This window comes from Theobroma cacao, chromosome 5, assembly GCF_000208745.1.
Source record: "Theobroma cacao cultivar B97-61/B2 chromosome 5, Criollo_cocoa_genome_V2, whole genome shotgun sequence".
Lineage (NCBI taxonomy): Eukaryota > Viridiplantae > Streptophyta > Magnoliopsida > Malvales > Malvaceae > Theobroma > Theobroma cacao.
The window spans coordinates 1,630,745-1,646,932 of record NC_030854.1 but is presented as its reverse complement, the minus strand read 5'-3'; the positions used below and the strand labels follow the sequence as shown (position 1 = coordinate 1,646,932).

The window sequence follows — 16,188 nt, the reverse complement described above, 5'->3', positions numbered from 1 at the left end:
TTAGATTCCCAATTGAGAATTTAAAATCAAAACTGATATTTTTATGTAATTCTATCAGAATTTGTAATTAAATAATGTCAAAGTTTCAAAGACAAATGCTATTATTTGTTGCATAATAAAATATCAAAATAAACGATATTTACTGTCAATAATTATCTTAATTTATTTACGAATTCTATTATTATGTTTATTGATAAATTTATAAATAAATTAGCTGCAATCTTTGTAATAACACACATTATATTGTGAAAAAATGAAGAAAAAATGAAAATAAAAGTATTAAATTAATGAAATTTGAGTTCATAAACACTGCAACCAAATGGGCCTTCACCTAGATAATAAATCTCTACCTACCAAATAAAAATTATGCAAATTGTTAGTTTGGGACCTGTTCCCTAATTGCCCACACCGAATCTCTGCCTAGCCAAATCACACCGCACCTGAGCCAACCCGATCCTTGATTTCTCAAGATCAAATTCCATCCACACATTTTGTTGATGGTGATGACCAATCACGTAAGCTTCCACACCCAAGAGATCGGAGTTCCCGAAACTAAAGCACCACACCGAATCATTCGCCCTTACTTCACCCGGAACCTGATATAAAACCCGATCACCCGATACTACCATTTCCGCCCCGGTAAAAACCAAACTCACGGAGGGTAAATTTGGCAGATTATTTTGACCCAGTGGGACCCGGTAACATAAATCCATTGCCCCTTGAAAGACAAAATTCGGGTCCTCTAAAACCCTTAAAACGCCACCGGTTTGGTTCAAAAACTCTGTTCGTAAAACATTATAAACCGGTCCGAGTAAGAAGGTGAATTGGGTACCCGAGTCAACCATCGTTTGACCTGCCCCGGTATGATCCGGAACTAGAACCGATTTCGGAATGGGTAATAACTTACCCGAAACTTTGATCCCTTCAAGCTGAACCGTATAAGCGACCCGATCAAAATACGGCAACGGTTCGGAGATTTGGATTAACGGCGTGTAGTTTAACGGCATAAGCCACGTGACATTGGAGTCACCGAGTAAAAGGAGTCCCGAGAAATCGGAACCCGAGATGCAATACGAGAATTTTGGGAACCCCATTTGGGAGACCAAAGAGAGGGATCCGCGGTTCATGCCCATTAAACCGGTGGTTTTGGAGTCTTCGGCCGAGTTGGAACTGAAAATGGAGTCCATGCACCCGAAAACCAGACCCGAGATATTGTCGGGCGACCCGAGATGGAAAATATCGGACGCGAGATTTCCTTCGGAGGATGAAGCGTCCGCGTAGGAAAGAGTTGCGTGGCAAAGGTTGTCGGAGTCGCATGAAGCTGGGATTGGGAAATCTTGGGTTTGGTTTATGCATGTGGGAGAAGAACAAGGGATTGGTTTGTACGAGGAAGATTGAATCGGGTTGAATTTTGTCGGGTCGGGTTGGTTGTTTTGGGTTGTTTGGTTGCAATGGAGCCAAGAGAGCTCGCTGCCAGTGTCAAGAACCATGGAGACATTTTGGGGTGGAGTGCCTACTGTTAAAGAGACAATGAGGCTAACATTGTGGTGAAACTGAAGCTTGCTCGGAGATCTTAGGATTTGGGTTTTAAGGGGAAAAATGAGAGTTTTTGGTGGACAAGAGAAAGAGAAATGGACGTAAATAAGCAAAAACAAGAAAACTTGGAGATAGAATGAAGACAAAGAGAGGATTTTGAGAAATGGGTTTGAGTTAGATTTGAAGATAACGAAAGATTTCATGATGTTTTTCCGTCAGGTTCTTTTGGCTAGTAGTTTTTCTCTTCAACTGTCAAACATGGAACAGTTAGGTAAAGGTTGGAGTTGGAAAGTTGGATGGAAGTGAAGATATAATGATCTTTGTTTTTTTGGTGACAAAGAAGCTGCCTTTTCTTGGGGGGAGATAAGAGAGTAAGGGATCTGTTGAGTGCACTGAAATATTTGGAAGCCTGGTCTGATTTAAGAAGCTTCTTTTATTTTAAATGTCAGCTGCTTTCAAAAAAAAACTCTTGGGGCTGTGATCTATAGTACAGAAGAACTAGAGATTTCATGACGATGATGGAGCTTAAACGGTGCCGTGTGGAATGTTTGGGACCAGACAGGCCATGACATTCCTGTTTTGTTTGTTCACGTGTCAGCGGAGAACCAAGCCTGGCCATAACTTCCCAACCTAGTTCGGTGTTTGTATTTTTTTTAACAGTGATCTTTTTCCAATATTTGATCAAGACTCAACATCCACTTACTAGTTCAGATATTTTTGAGGAAGAAACGATTCCCAATCTACTTACTTGTCTACTACTTGTTCTCATTCAGTCATTTGATTCTTTCGACTCTTAGGTCATAAGGTAAAACATACCCTTTTCTTGAATCGTGCAATCTGGTTAAGGAACCTGGTTTCTTGTCTTCTTAATGAGCTTATCTTTTGGTTCATTCATTCATTCCTTTCTTTGCTTACTCTTGAATAGATGCTATTCGTCATTGCTATATATGGTTGACAGTTGACACTGCTTTTTCTTTCAAATAGAGAAGAAAATGTTAGTAGAGGAATTTTTCTGGTAAGCATTCATTGTATGAAGAGAAAACCAGTAAATTTTTTTTTTTTAAAATAAATTGGGACCTACATCTTATCAATACCATAAATCTTATTGCAATGATTTTGTGGCTTCTGCTTCACTGCGGGGTTAGGCAGTTCTTCTTCTGTAGGTGATAGACTATTCACTGACATAAATACTGCACGTCTTAGTAAAAGGGTAGGTGTGAATTTTACTTTATATTCATTCAATAGCTGATGACTAGGAAAATGATGATGATTGGGGTGAAGATATGATGTTTGGGTTTCTTAGAATTGAAAAGGAGATCCTCTCAATGTGAAATCTCTGACATATGAAATGCATGGTTGCTAAGGGGGTTTATGAATTCTTGTGTTACTGTCCAATTTTCTTACCAATTCGTGGAATGTGTAAAGATATGACAAACCCCATTAAAATACTGACAGGGACATATACCCAAGAACGAACTTCTTGACTATCAGACCAAGGAACATGAATCCTGTTAGGAAATTTTAGAAAAAAAATTTTTAAGTCATCTGTAAGAAAAATCGAACGATGGACATTCTCATAGTGTGGATGCAGATATTGCAATGCAACGGTAATGGATTGCAGTCCAAACCGAAAAAAGATGGATAAATTATTTGACATTCAGGTGTGGTATCGTACTAGATTCTTCAAATCCAAGTTCAGCTTGGTGCACTCGGTTAAAAACATAGCTATCAGGAAGTTGCACATGCGTTGCTGCATTGTTTACAGGCAGGGAATCGTGGGTTGGGGTCGGGTTCTGGTTATGGTAATCCATTCCCGCGTTGGGTTTGGTGCTTAAAGTGTCCACTTTATCTCTGTGACATTTCTGTGGAGGAAAAAAAAGAACAGTTGTGTTCCATTGACGGGATATCAAAATTCAATCCGGTACTATAGGGTGTAGCTTGTCCAGGATTTCAGTACTCATGGTCTTGTCAACATAAAGGAAATTGAAAATGTTCCCCACCATTAAGCAAGAAAAAGTAGATCTTAAAGCAGCTTAGGATTTGGTATATTTTAGATTCTTAAACAACTTAGCTACTTTAATTGATGTTCTTATGCTTCAGATGATGCTTTTAATAGGTTCTTATGGCTGAATTAGATGATTATATTGTGGGTTCGTCTCTTCAGTTCTTCTTTAACTTCTTATTTAGCAAAAATAATGTAATATTTCTTAGTATAATATGTTGGTGTGAATGATGATCCATCAGCTTCTGTTGGCAGGATATTTGCTGATATATCAGGCATTTGAAGCTAGAATTTTATGACATATATGAAAACTCCATTGGCAAAGTCCTGGCAAGGACTCAATTGAAGGAGGAGGGCTCCCGAAAAGGAAGAATTAGTACTTGGAAGACCTGGCAAGGACCCAAATAACCAAAGCTGCTACTTATGAGGTGATACATGAATGATTAATTAAAGATTCTGAACAATAAATATGAAATAATATACATACTTCCTGTCTTAAAGACCTAACTGATTCATATCTGATGCTACAAGCTCATCGAGCTGTATGTGGTTGTCGCCATGGATGGGAATTTACTCGTGATATATCTCGATCATCTAAACAAACCCGGAACTAGAAATGCCGGAATTGGGACCCCTTTGATCAATCGAGTTGGCCAGCTATTCTTAAAATCGCAGAATATGTGCCAAAACAAGCAATCACCAATCCTAGAACAGCAATGCCAATGCAGACTGCTTTCTGAATAGGGAACACAAGAACAGATTCATGTTAAGGGTCTGTCTGGTCGCAATAAAAAAGTTGGATAAGGGAAGGATTATTACTTGTAACTTGGTTAAGCTCGCACGAAGTATGCTGAGGTAACAGGCACATGGGAAGATAATACACTGTCATGAAATATTTAAACAGGAGAAATTGGTTCAAAATACATTTATTAATTGCCTCTGAAGAGCAAATATCAGACCTATCCAAAGAGGGAACTTACAAGTAGCATCGCAAGCAAAGATCCTGCCAATGCCATCACAAAAGCTGCAGTAGAGAAAGAAAATCAATAGCTTTATACCTTTTAAAGCTTATTCTAAACCAGACAAATGATTAGAACCATAATGTTAATGTTATTATTTACCAAAGAATGGAACTGTCATTGCAACAACTAGAGTTGAAATCACTAAAGCTGTTCTGATGATTATAGAAACTCCATATGATCTGAACTGTGTCATCGAAGGTACAAGTTCTTCTACACTCAATGCAATGGGAGTGAGTGTCAAGGCATACTTTGATACTGTAATAATAACCTGAAACCAATACACATGTCAATTTCTATGAGCAATGTTGATTGTTTGAATTGTAAGTACTTGTGATAGATTGATCTTGGCCTGTTAAAAACCGATGTATGGGAAACTGAATGGTGGTGTCTCAACATACCACTGTCCAGGCGGCAATTTTAGAAGCTGTAAATTTTATGGGCATGTTTAAAGTAAACTGAGATTCAGCTGAGTCACCAAATATCAGAAAGCCAGAGATTGCTGCCCCTGTGCACGCGAACCAACAGAATATAAAGCTGGAACACAGGAAACAGAAGTCAACAAAGCTGATTATTCCCAGAGGGAGAGGAATAGGGATACTTAGAAGAAGGTGAAATTTTATGTGTTACCTGGCTACAAGGACAAGTGGGAAAAGTGAGGGCTCTTTCATGGAAGAATATATATTTGGCAAAACGGAATGACCAGCGTAGCAGAAACTGTATATACCAACTGAAATGGGAAGGTTTGCAAGGTTAAGAGCAGTCCCGCTTCCATGAAACCCGACTTGATCAACTGCCCCAACCCATAACAAGCAAAGCACCACTAAAATTGATGCTCCTACTCCACCAACTGAACATTTAGAAAAGGTTAAGATCAGCAGTCATAGCTTAACAAGTGGAACTATGAAACATGAAATTTGGGGGACGTGGTATATGATCGGATGAGAAACCTGAAAGGTATGACAGCAAACTAAGGTCTCGGAGCCAAACCGTTGGGAGAACGGTCAGAGCTCCTACGATTGAAAATACTTGATGAGAGTCAAGATATATTCCAGCAAAATCTATGCTGGCGTTTGGGAAAATCGTTGACAGGTTATCACTCATCATTATTACGTACTCCACGCACGCAGCCTACAGATTCAGAGCTGTTCACTTTTTAGTGCAGAACATGAGACGAGGCAGCAAAATAAATAGAGAACCGTGAGAGACAAACAACCGAAGAAATCGCTGCACTTACATATAATTCTGCGTACAAGATTACCTGCATATCACAGATTAAAACCAAAGTGTTAGTCCTTTTAAACAAATATGAATCTCAACCAGAAGCATTGGACAATTTTGTACTTATAATCAACTTACAGATATCATTAGTCGACCAGCTACCCCGAAAGCAGCCTGTCCGATATCAGGATAAGTTTGTAGGCCAGGAGAGCTTTCTAAACATCTCTTTAACAAAATCCCAGTATAACAGGCAATGATACCAAATATTATGAGTAGTGAGAGGCTCAACCACCCACCTTCTTTGACTGCATAAGGAGTTGTAAGGAGTCCTATGCCGCACAGAACATTGATTCCTGCATAAAGAAAAAGAATGATTGAAAATCATGGAGCATGATACAGTTAGCCAAACATTTCAAGAAATTTCAATTATTGATGACAAGACTGTCATAAATTATGCTCAGCAAAGAACAATGCGTCTGCTTACAAGCAGAATTTTAAACATGCACATTCATTAACTAAAAGATCCTGAAGCATCTTCTTTCTATAATTGCAGTGATAAAAGATATAAAGGATAATCAGAAAAACAATTAAAGCACATTGAGAAGCCTCTATAAAGTCAAGGACTCGTGGATTTAATAGCATGCATTGACAGTGACAGCAGACAAATTCTTCAGGACTATATCTATACTGATTTCTAGGCAATAAATGAAGTCCTGTGCTATTTCGGGGGGGGGGGTGGGGGGTGGGGTTGTGACAATTAGGGATTTCCAAATGTTCCATCAAGTCCTGGGAATCGAAAAGGAGCTTTTAACCACACGACTACCTCTTCTCTGTTTGAGCATACTAAAACTAAAGGTGATTAAATATCAAGATCCAAGATTACATGGTTCATTACCATTAATTAGTGATTGGGTAAATGAACACTGCCTCTGTGATGGTGTTGATTCGTTAGCAAATATTCTTTGCTGCGAAGCTAGGAGAGTAGAGGTAGGCACTTCTTCATCAAAACTTCTTTCAGAAATGAGTGGTTTTTTGTGGGAGGACTCATCATCATTACTTTGATGTTTGCGAAATGAGGAACTGCCTATTAATCCTGTTGCAGTAGTTCCGCTTAAGAAATTAATGGATGGAGGTGTAACGCCTTTGAGCATATCCATTGATTCCCTGCATGAATTCAACAAAGGCATGATTCTGCTTGTATAGTTTTGTTTCTTAATCCAAATTCTTGACAAAGTTTATCCACTGCAACTACGTTTGATCTTTTATACTACATTTGACAACTATTATCTAGGCTATGAAAAGCGCATAAAAAGTCTAAATTTAAACTGAAGAAGAACTAAATCCAAAAGGAATTAATGACAAAAAGAAACCTGTAGCTTTGAGGCCATGTGGTATTGTTGACTTCCAGGCAATTACTAGAAGGGTTTCGGGAAGCGAGGGCGTAATCAGATTCTGTGTCGTCCCCGCAATCATCAACACATACCCTTTCAGCTCGGTTTTCTTCATCGTCTGTCTGGAATGCATCTTCCCGATCGAAACCAAGATCCTCATCTATCTTCATATCTTCCCTTTCTGCTTGGTTTTCTTGTTTCACAAAATTAAACACTATATACTGGAGGCAGAACCAACACCAAAAACCTCAGAGAGACAGATCAAAGTTTTTTTATCACTCCCTGGAAGTTCTCTAAGTTTTTTTAAAACAGGAGAGAGAGAGAGAGAGAAATTAAAACGACCAAGAAAAACAATACAGAACAAAGACAACAGGAGAAGAAGGAGAAGTTGGTTTGGTTTCTTCTACTTTATTTTATGAAAACCCGAACGAGACGGGATGACAGCATGCATGCAGGTTCCCTTAATGCTATAATTCTCTTGTAATGCATGGATTGGTCTCTTGTCTTAATGAACACGTGCCAGTTCCTTAGCTGCTTTCAAAGTTAGTTAATGACCGACTATTAATAGCAACCATGGAAGGAGATACGAGGAGATCCGAACTTGTGGATGTTGACTGTCATCTCCATCAACACAATTCTTCCCCTCTGGTTTAGTTGTTGCCTCTTCAGTTTTCACCACTTCGTTTTGCTTTGAGAACTAGGGAGGATTTATAAGGTGACCTCCTCAGATAACACTAATCTGAAGGATATAATATAATTTTTATATGCAATCCATCCCAAGAAATCATCATGATAAAAAATTGCAGATCTTCTTATCCTTAAAAAGTGTGAAACCTCATAGACGTGTAACTTGAGGTAGGAACGATGATGTGGACTAAGAGTAGTGTTGTCATTTTCTTGGTGAGTTTCTAGAAGTAAGTTTTTCAATATTATTAAGATTTAAGTAATTAAAATAAATAAATAAATAATATATAATAATAAAATAAATAAAATAAAAATAATTTTCACATTATGGATAAAATGATAATTTTAGATTTTGAGTCTAAATTTTTAAATTTTCATGAACTCGAGTACCTCTAATCTATTATGAATCTTTTTTCAATGTCAAAAGAGTAAAAAAGATTGCACAAAAAAAATGGTGGATTTAGTATTAAGTTGACTAGTCAAATGATAATGGAAAACGAGTTAGGAAGAAGTAGTAAAGTTTAATTATGAAAATAGCATTTGAATCTATATTCACATGAATTGAGTTGGTTGTGATGTTATTGTGTGTGAATAGGTTCCAATGAGATCCCACATTTTCACTTGGAGCATTAGTTGAAGTTTGGAGTTGATAAAAAAAAATAACAAAAACAAGTGAGTGAACTAGCATGTAAAATGTTTTGAACAAATGCATATATATTTAAATGAAATACTTAAACATTCTTATTTGACTCTTTTAAAATATGCATGGAACAAGCCTTTGTTGAGTGATATCCCTATGTTGTAAAACATATAATGTGATGAATCATGTGTTTGAAATATTATATTGAATTGTCAATTGAATTATGGCGTGTGATGCATTGAGAATTTTGGGATGTTTTAAAATATGCATGGAACAAGCCTTTGTTGAGTGATATCCCTATGTTGTAAAACATATAATGTGATGAATGTTTGCATGTAAAACATGACGGTAATAGTGGTGTATGGTATGGAAGCTCATGATGATAATAACTATGTGCGGTGTGGGAGTGCATATGACGATGATAATTATGTGCAGTGTGGGAGTGCACATAACGATAATAACTATGTGCGGTGTGAGAGTGCACATGAGCTGAGTTGAAGTCAGTGGTTGTATGCACCAAACCATGTTGACTATTTTTGGAAGTGAGCTAGATGTCTTTAATGTATGCTTGAAAATATATATATATATATATGATATACATACACATAAATTCTTATACACGTGTTTACATATACTATAGAGATGTTGGAGAAATGAAATGTGATTGCATTAAATGTTGAAGGTTGGAATTGCTAAATGTTTTCAAATGAGTTAAAAGACAACTTAACATCAGATTTGGTTTTTGAAATATAAGTTGCATTGTTTCTAACATAAGTGCATCGTGTTACATAAAACCTTTTGTATCGTTTGCTTGTTCACTTCCTATGTTTACTTGCTGGGTTTATACTCACTCTTTTTAAATTCATATTTTGATTTTCAGATTCGGAGGTAGTTGGAACCTAGATTGATGTGTCTATATATATTCAGCTTTCGATAGATTTACCATGGCATTCAGTAGCAGTACCCCTACCCAGAGTCACTCTGCTGGTAGTCAAGGGTCTTTTGTATGTGTACATGAATACTTGGTTTAAATTGTTAGATTTATTTTGCAAACATTATATGTCTATTTTGATTGATGATGCCTCTACGAGTTGGCAATTGATGACATTACTTTGGGATGGTACAAATATGTGTATTTGGTTACCATGGTACATTACTGAGGAGATTATGATTGAAAATTATGAATGGTGGCTTTACAAATAATGATGTATGATTGATGGAATGATGAACACGATTATATAAAGAGATTTGCTTGGGTTTAATGGGCTGTGTCCATTGGGTCCATGCGTCGGTCATGACTTGAGATTTGAGCGGTAACAAAAAGGGTCTTTGATCTCGAAAATTCCCTCTCCAAATTACCATATAATTAGGCCTAATATGCATAGGATTATCTTTTTATCATGGAGAGCTGTATGTCCACAAAATACCATGATCACATGCTTATTATATTTGAAATCAAAATGTTAATTACTTCACATTTACGAGTCCATTAATCAAGATAACCCCTATAATTTCTTCTTTGATTATTGGAAATGAGTTTTTGTTTCTGATTTTTTAGGTCTTAGATGGGTTTGGCACCTTGTTTTGTTGTGGTGCTTGATTATTGGAATTGGCAATGGTGTCTGCACAGGGTTTCTGGGAAGGTCTGAGTTTTTTGAGACCTTCAGGGCCATGTGTTTGTGTCTAAGGGCTATGTTTTTGTGTCTAAGGGCCTTCCATGCTCTCTGATTTAATTAAAGTTTATGCTTTTCAAAAAAAATTTCTTCTTTGATTATATGTAAGCCACTTTCTTGATAATACAGGCTGTTCATGGATGTCCATGAACAACTTATATACAAAGTATTATGTTGGGCTGCTCGGGTGTTAACTGGTATCTCAGTTCTGGGGTTATTGTGTTAGATTAAAGAGTCCTAACAGGCATCCGAAATCTGGAACCATGGGTTGGAAGAAGAATGCTTTGAAAAAGAAAGATCAGTGGTTGGCATTTCCCATTTTGGACTAATTTTAGGATATTCAAAATCCCAGAAAGAATATTTGGTTATTTAACAAGCAAGGAAGATCAAAACGTCTATATATCTACAATTGCAAGTTGGGAGTTCTATTTCTATATATATATATATATATATCAAGTCTTTCTCATAATCAGAAGGAATGCCGGCCGCCAATTGGAAAGTTTTTCTATTTCCTCTTTCCGTTTCCTGAGTAATTGCGAAGTTACTTAACCCAAGTTGCCAAGCATGAAGCATCATCCACAATTTAAAATAATAAAAAATAATTCTATCGAAAGCAACAAAGCAATTTGATTGGCTGATTGCTGCAAGACAATGGCAACAAAATTGCCCTGTATTGTCATGGCAAATGGAATAGTTCATGAACTATGACAGAGAGAAAGAAGAAGAAACTGATAAAGCTTAACATCAAAGATGCTTCTGTTATTATATATGGAGGAGATTCAAGACCTCAAAACTAATGTAAATCGTAGGGGAATTTTCACTTGGAAATTAAGATAGGGTCTTTTGGACTTTACAGCATGAAATTAGGATTAAAATCACAGGAAACAAAAGGATGCAAAGGGCATTCATTTATCAATTTGGTTCAATTTGCCAAGGCCATTACAACGGGCACATACGATTTGAGCCTCGTCCTTCCGTGCAGCGTTTGCTCTCAAGGGCACTCCAGATTTCCGAACAAAGCCCGCACCATCACATTCAGGACACCTGAGATAAAACAGAGCATTAACATGGAAATTTCCATACATAATAGAAGAAAGGGGCTCAACTCAGGGTAGATGCCATTCAAAACAGAGAATAAAAGATGGGTAAATTTACGTGTCCTTGCGTGAGAACAAGATCGGGAAGGCTGTTCCAACCAGGGCAACAACGGCTGCACCAGCAATCAGGTAGTTCGTACTATCAGCTGATACATCTCCAATTGCTGCAACTACTGTCAGGGATCTCTTTTGGTTATTCCGGCTCTTGGTCCTGGACAAAACTGTTGACCTCCACGGTGCCGGCGCCACTGCATGACGGGAAGAGAGAGAATGCCTACCTGACACTGGCGACTGTTTCAGACTTGTTGCATATAGAGTCTGCAAAGATGCAACGGATGCCATGGCTAACAGATTCAATTGCTACGGTAGCTTGGGAAGTAAGGCGACAAAGTGGGAGTAGATTTTCTTCAGCAACATCCTTATATTGGCTGGAGAAATAAGCAAGAGGCTTTAGATTGTGGATGTTAGAAGTGACACATAGCAGGTTCTGTGGCAGGGTTGAATATAGCCAGTACTGTCCATGGATTTGCTTGCTACTAGTGGATAAGGCCACGTCAGAAACTCAAGATTCTTGTGGGTTCCTGGATAGGGGTGGTCCCCACCAAAGATTTCTTCAAAAGTGATGTCCAATTATACCCCCTTTCTAGTTCCAGGCAAGGAATACAGAATCGAGAGCTGTTATTTTGAAGCCAAAGCTCTAGCCATTAAGCATATGAACTAAACCACTTGGCATTTCCTGTGAGAAGGAAATTGAGCAATGCTGTGCGAAACCCATAAAATGATTTCCTTCCCATTTTATTCCATTGATAGGTGAGCCATTTTCACCATTTAATGGATGATGATCAAAAGAGAGAGTGACTTTTGAAAATGGGTTTTCCATTATCCAGTCAATTTACGTTGGCTGAAGACCAAATTTTGAATTTCTCATGCATCAAGTTCGCTCCTATGGTTCTTTTAAATTCATGTACAGCAACAAAAACAGAGGAATAGAGTAGCACCTATGCTTGAATAATGCTCAAACGCCCTGATTCTTGAACATATGCAATGAGTAATCCCAAATTGGCACTTCAGACACAAAAACCTCTACACTACCTTCTGCAAGTCATGCAGACACTCAACACTCAACAGAGAGGCTAACTTCTAGAAAAAAACATCCACATTGCCGGTTTGATGCTATTTCCGACAAAAAACCAAACATTTCAGAAGCTAAAATTGACCTTCACATGCCACATTTCCATAACGAGCCTTGGTAACAATTATGACAGCAGCATACCCAAGTGTCAACGACACCAAACGTTAGCATTTACTTCTGAAAATCAGTTAACACAAAGTCGCAAACAAGTTGAACTGGATTAGATTCTGACTATGGGTTCTGCTGTCAAATATTTCAACCTAAAATGAATGAATACAAGTAATCAACATCATTTCACCACACGCATGATCTCCAAGAAGGTGTTGACAACATTGACCCTGAATGTCTACCCAAAACACAAGTTATAGTGGAGAACTGTTCATCAAAAGGATTCTTTATATAGATATAGATGGTTAAATCATCAATCAAATTTTCAAAAACTTTACATCACAATTTTTCAAGAACAAGATCCCAGTCCATGAACAAAAGAGAGAGAGGTATGACAATTAAAAGTAATCATAAAGGCACTTTAACTGGCCTTCTAATTTGAGAATACTAAGAAAATCAAAGAAAAACATCAATACTTATAACATGCCAAGCATATAAAAGAAAAGAAGATCTACATCATACATTAACATTGGAACAATTGTGATTGAAAACTACCGGAAACAAGATCTATATATCTGCCTCCTAACTTTTCTACAAAGCAGAAATTCTTGATTGCGGCTTTTGGCTATCTTTCTCCAAGATAACTTCTGTGAAATAAAAGCATCATATGACTGCTAATTTTTACCATTCAAACTCACATCCACTGAAGAAGCAAATGTCTGTTTAGAGGGGAAAAAGATCTAGAATAAACAGGAACACAATCTTATGGGGAAAAAAGATAAATGCATACTATGAGAAGCAGCCCTGTCCATCAGAAAATTTTTAAAAACAATCATCTAAGGCAGAGTGTTCTTCAAGACAACAACTAGTATAATTTCACTTAATTAAAGCCTTCAAATCAAAGAAGGAAATAAAGGAAAACAAAAGGAAGTAGGAGACCCCTGTTGTAACGGTGTGACTTGTAACGGTTCAATAAGGTAAAGCTATTATCCAAGCTGTCCACTCAACAAATCCATTGGACTTGTACATGTCTCTATCCACACCTACATTAACGATCATGGCCCCATTGGAGCAACATCACATTTATGCTCAATAATGGATAATTGAATGGAAAATAAAAATTTATTAAATCCATCACATGGTTAAGAAATTCAAAGGAAATACTAAAACCAGCAAAATAGAACTGTTATTGCAGGTAGATTGGCTTCCACTAAAGTAAACCCAAAAGAAACAACATGAACAACTCAATAATTTGTATTAAGAACAGCAAATAAATAACAAAATTCCTGATAAAAATTACATGTAAGAAAGAAGCAAAAGCATAAATTATCGCGACAAAACTTACTAATTGAACATTTTTGGGCCTAACATCAATTTCTACGTGACGGTTAGTACCTCAGCGACCTCTGAAGGTTCATACTAAGCACAAAACTTTCTCCTTCATCCATTTCTTCTTCTTCTTCTTCTGCCTCATTGGGATACATAACGGCTCCAACCAGTTCAAAACTTCTTTCTCTTTGGACAGAAAGTAAACTCGAGCAATCTTCATTCCTTCACCAAAAGTGTTGTTATTTACATCAAAGTAAAATCATACAATCTACAAACATTCCTTCCCTTGAGGAAAACTGCAACATTATAGTATCAGATTAAAAAAGGAAAAAAAAAGGTTAACCTAAAAATAAACAAAAAATACATTCAACCATCCTTCAATCCTCGAAATCCCAGTCGCTATCCCTTCTAGATGACCTATCAAACACTGAACTCGATCTACTTCTCCTCGTAAACCTAGAATCTGAACCTGAACGAGATGAAGAACTCCTAAACCTCCCGAAAAACGAAATAAAACTCCGAAAAACCCGCCCCAATCCTCTACTCTCTTGTGACCTTCTCCCACTAGGCGCCCATGAAATCCTTCTAGGAGCACCCGCATTATTAAACCCCCCATCCATCTCCGTAAACACTACCGGAAACTCCCTCTCCGCTGCTCTTCTTCCTCCAGTAAACCTGCCCACCGCAAACCCACCTCCCGGTAACCTCCATATGGTTAACCCCACAGCTTCTTCGTCTCTAACCGCCTCGTTTTCCCCCAAATTATTTCCGCTACTTTCCGTTGGCAACTCATGGCGGCAAACCGGACAAGAGTTTCGAATTGAAAGCCAAGGTAAAATACAATCCGAATGATAAATATGCTTACAAGGCATTTCCCGAGCTTCAGAATCGAGCACGAAAGGCTCTTTACAAACGGCACAGTGAGATTCCGTGCTAACGTGACTTCCAACGATCTTAATCACCGGCATTGATTCAATCGCCGCTTTCGAAGCAGGCGGTTGCTCAAAACGAGCGACACCGTTTACTTCTAATTGAGATAATTGATCAAGAAGCCGATCAAAACCCGAACCCATTAAAAACTCCGACATGCTAGCAGGTAAGGGACGAAGACCCGAGCCGGACCCATCATCGTAATAAAGCTCGAAATTGTTGTTTCCTCTTTCAGGAACTACGCCGTCGGTTTCCGAGGTGGGTCCACGGAGGACAACAACGGGGTTGAAAGGGGACCGATCACCAGCGTTTCGTCGAGCTCGGCGGAAACGAGGAGTAGCAGTGGGGCTAGGGCTGAGAGCTGGGCTGGGAGTGTCAGAGTACATGGCAGCGGCCGGGAAACGTTGGTGGATGGGAGATCGAGAGGGTGTTTCAATTTCTTCAATGAATCCGCCGCCGCAGTCGGGGCAATGGATCGAATCTTGGGGGGATCGGACCCGGATCCTGATGAACCGGTTGCATCTGTAACACCAATAGGGTGACCTAATCGACTCCATCGAAAAGAAACCCTAGGAATGATTTGATGAAGTGATTATTCGGGAAATTTGAGAAATCAGAGAAAATTAAAAACCCTAGAATTTCAGAGAGAGGAAGAGAGAGAGCGAGAGAAAATTTAAAAGGTCAAAAGTGGGGAGAGCGAGAGAAATGATAAAAAGGACGAAGGGAGGCGTGGAAGACTCAACGGTGTAAGCGCGTGGTTTTTAATTAAGCGTGCGCTATACGCTGTAAATTACTTTTTTAGAGGGATTAATTAACGGAAATCAGATGCTTAATGGCTTGTTTAGTTAACAGAGTTAGTTAAAATAAAAGGCAAAAGCGGCAGAGGAAGGCGTTGGAATTTGGAAGGCGGGGGCCAGAGGACCAGGGTCCACCGGTTCAGGAATTTTTCGCCGCGTGATGTGAACCGGACAATAGATGCCTTGAGCCTAGTAGCCCAACTTGTTTGGTAATGGCCACGTGTCAATCTCATTTTCCTTTTTTTAAATTTATTTTTAAACCTTTTCATACCAAATAATGAAATAAATAATAAAAATATTTTAAAAATATAAGAAAAGAAAACACTCAAAAAGTGCTACTAATACTATTTTTACATGCAAGATTTCCATCATAGCAAATAAATTAAATAAGCTTAATAAATAAGAAAAATTTTGGAGTGAAATACTCTAAATGTTTGTCCATCTTTTACTTTTACAAAAATTAAGATAAAAATTTTAATTTTAATCGAAAAAATATAATGTAAATATTCAATATTTTTTAATAAAAAATAAGGGTATTAAGTGTTCAAAAAAATATTTTGTGATATTTCAGAAAAAAATATGAACAAAAAAAAGAGATGAAAGAAATAATATATAATTGTAACCTTGAA

At 37.8% G+C, this 16,188-nt stretch overlaps 4 protein-coding genes across 4 annotated transcripts; all 4 read right to left on the bottom strand.

Annotated features, from left to right (window-relative positions):
- Positions 255 to 2,251, bottom strand: LOC18597728 (aspartic proteinase PCS1). Its single transcript, XM_007026910.2, has one exon. It carries the CDS (start codon positions 1,737 to 1,739, stop codon positions 396 to 398), a length of 1,344 nt encoding a protein of 447 aa, XP_007026972.2. The 5' UTR covers positions 1,740 to 2,251; the 3' UTR covers positions 255 to 395.
- On the bottom strand, positions 3,925 to 7,339 carry LOC18597727 (vacuolar amino acid transporter 1). The gene is made up of 11 exons (XM_007026909.2): positions 7,149 to 7,339; positions 6,674 to 6,942; positions 5,917 to 6,131; positions 5,795 to 5,818; positions 5,508 to 5,688; positions 5,188 to 5,407; positions 4,959 to 5,094; positions 4,660 to 4,828; positions 4,519 to 4,562; positions 4,358 to 4,420; positions 3,925 to 4,274 (listed from the first exon to the last, which is right to left on the bottom strand). Exons 1-11 carry the CDS (start codon positions 7,337 to 7,339, stop codon positions 4,179 to 4,181), a joined length of 1,608 nt encoding a protein of 535 aa, XP_007026971.1. The 3' UTR covers positions 3,925 to 4,178.
- LOC18597726 lies at positions 10,893 to 11,761 on the bottom strand. Its single transcript, XM_007026908.2, has 2 exons — positions 11,322 to 11,761; positions 10,893 to 11,210 (listed from the first exon to the last, which is right to left on the bottom strand). The coding sequence occupies exons 1-2, from the start codon at positions 11,603 to 11,605 to the stop codon at positions 11,072 to 11,074; spliced, it is 423 nt and encodes a 140-aa protein (XP_007026970.1). The 5' UTR covers positions 11,606 to 11,761; the 3' UTR covers positions 10,893 to 11,071.
- LOC18597725 (probable E3 ubiquitin-protein ligase RHC2A) lies at positions 13,732 to 15,466 on the bottom strand. The gene has a single exon (XM_007026907.2). The coding sequence runs from the start codon at positions 15,317 to 15,319 to the stop codon at positions 14,210 to 14,212; it is 1,110 nt and encodes a 369-aa protein (XP_007026969.2). The 5' UTR covers positions 15,320 to 15,466; the 3' UTR covers positions 13,732 to 14,209.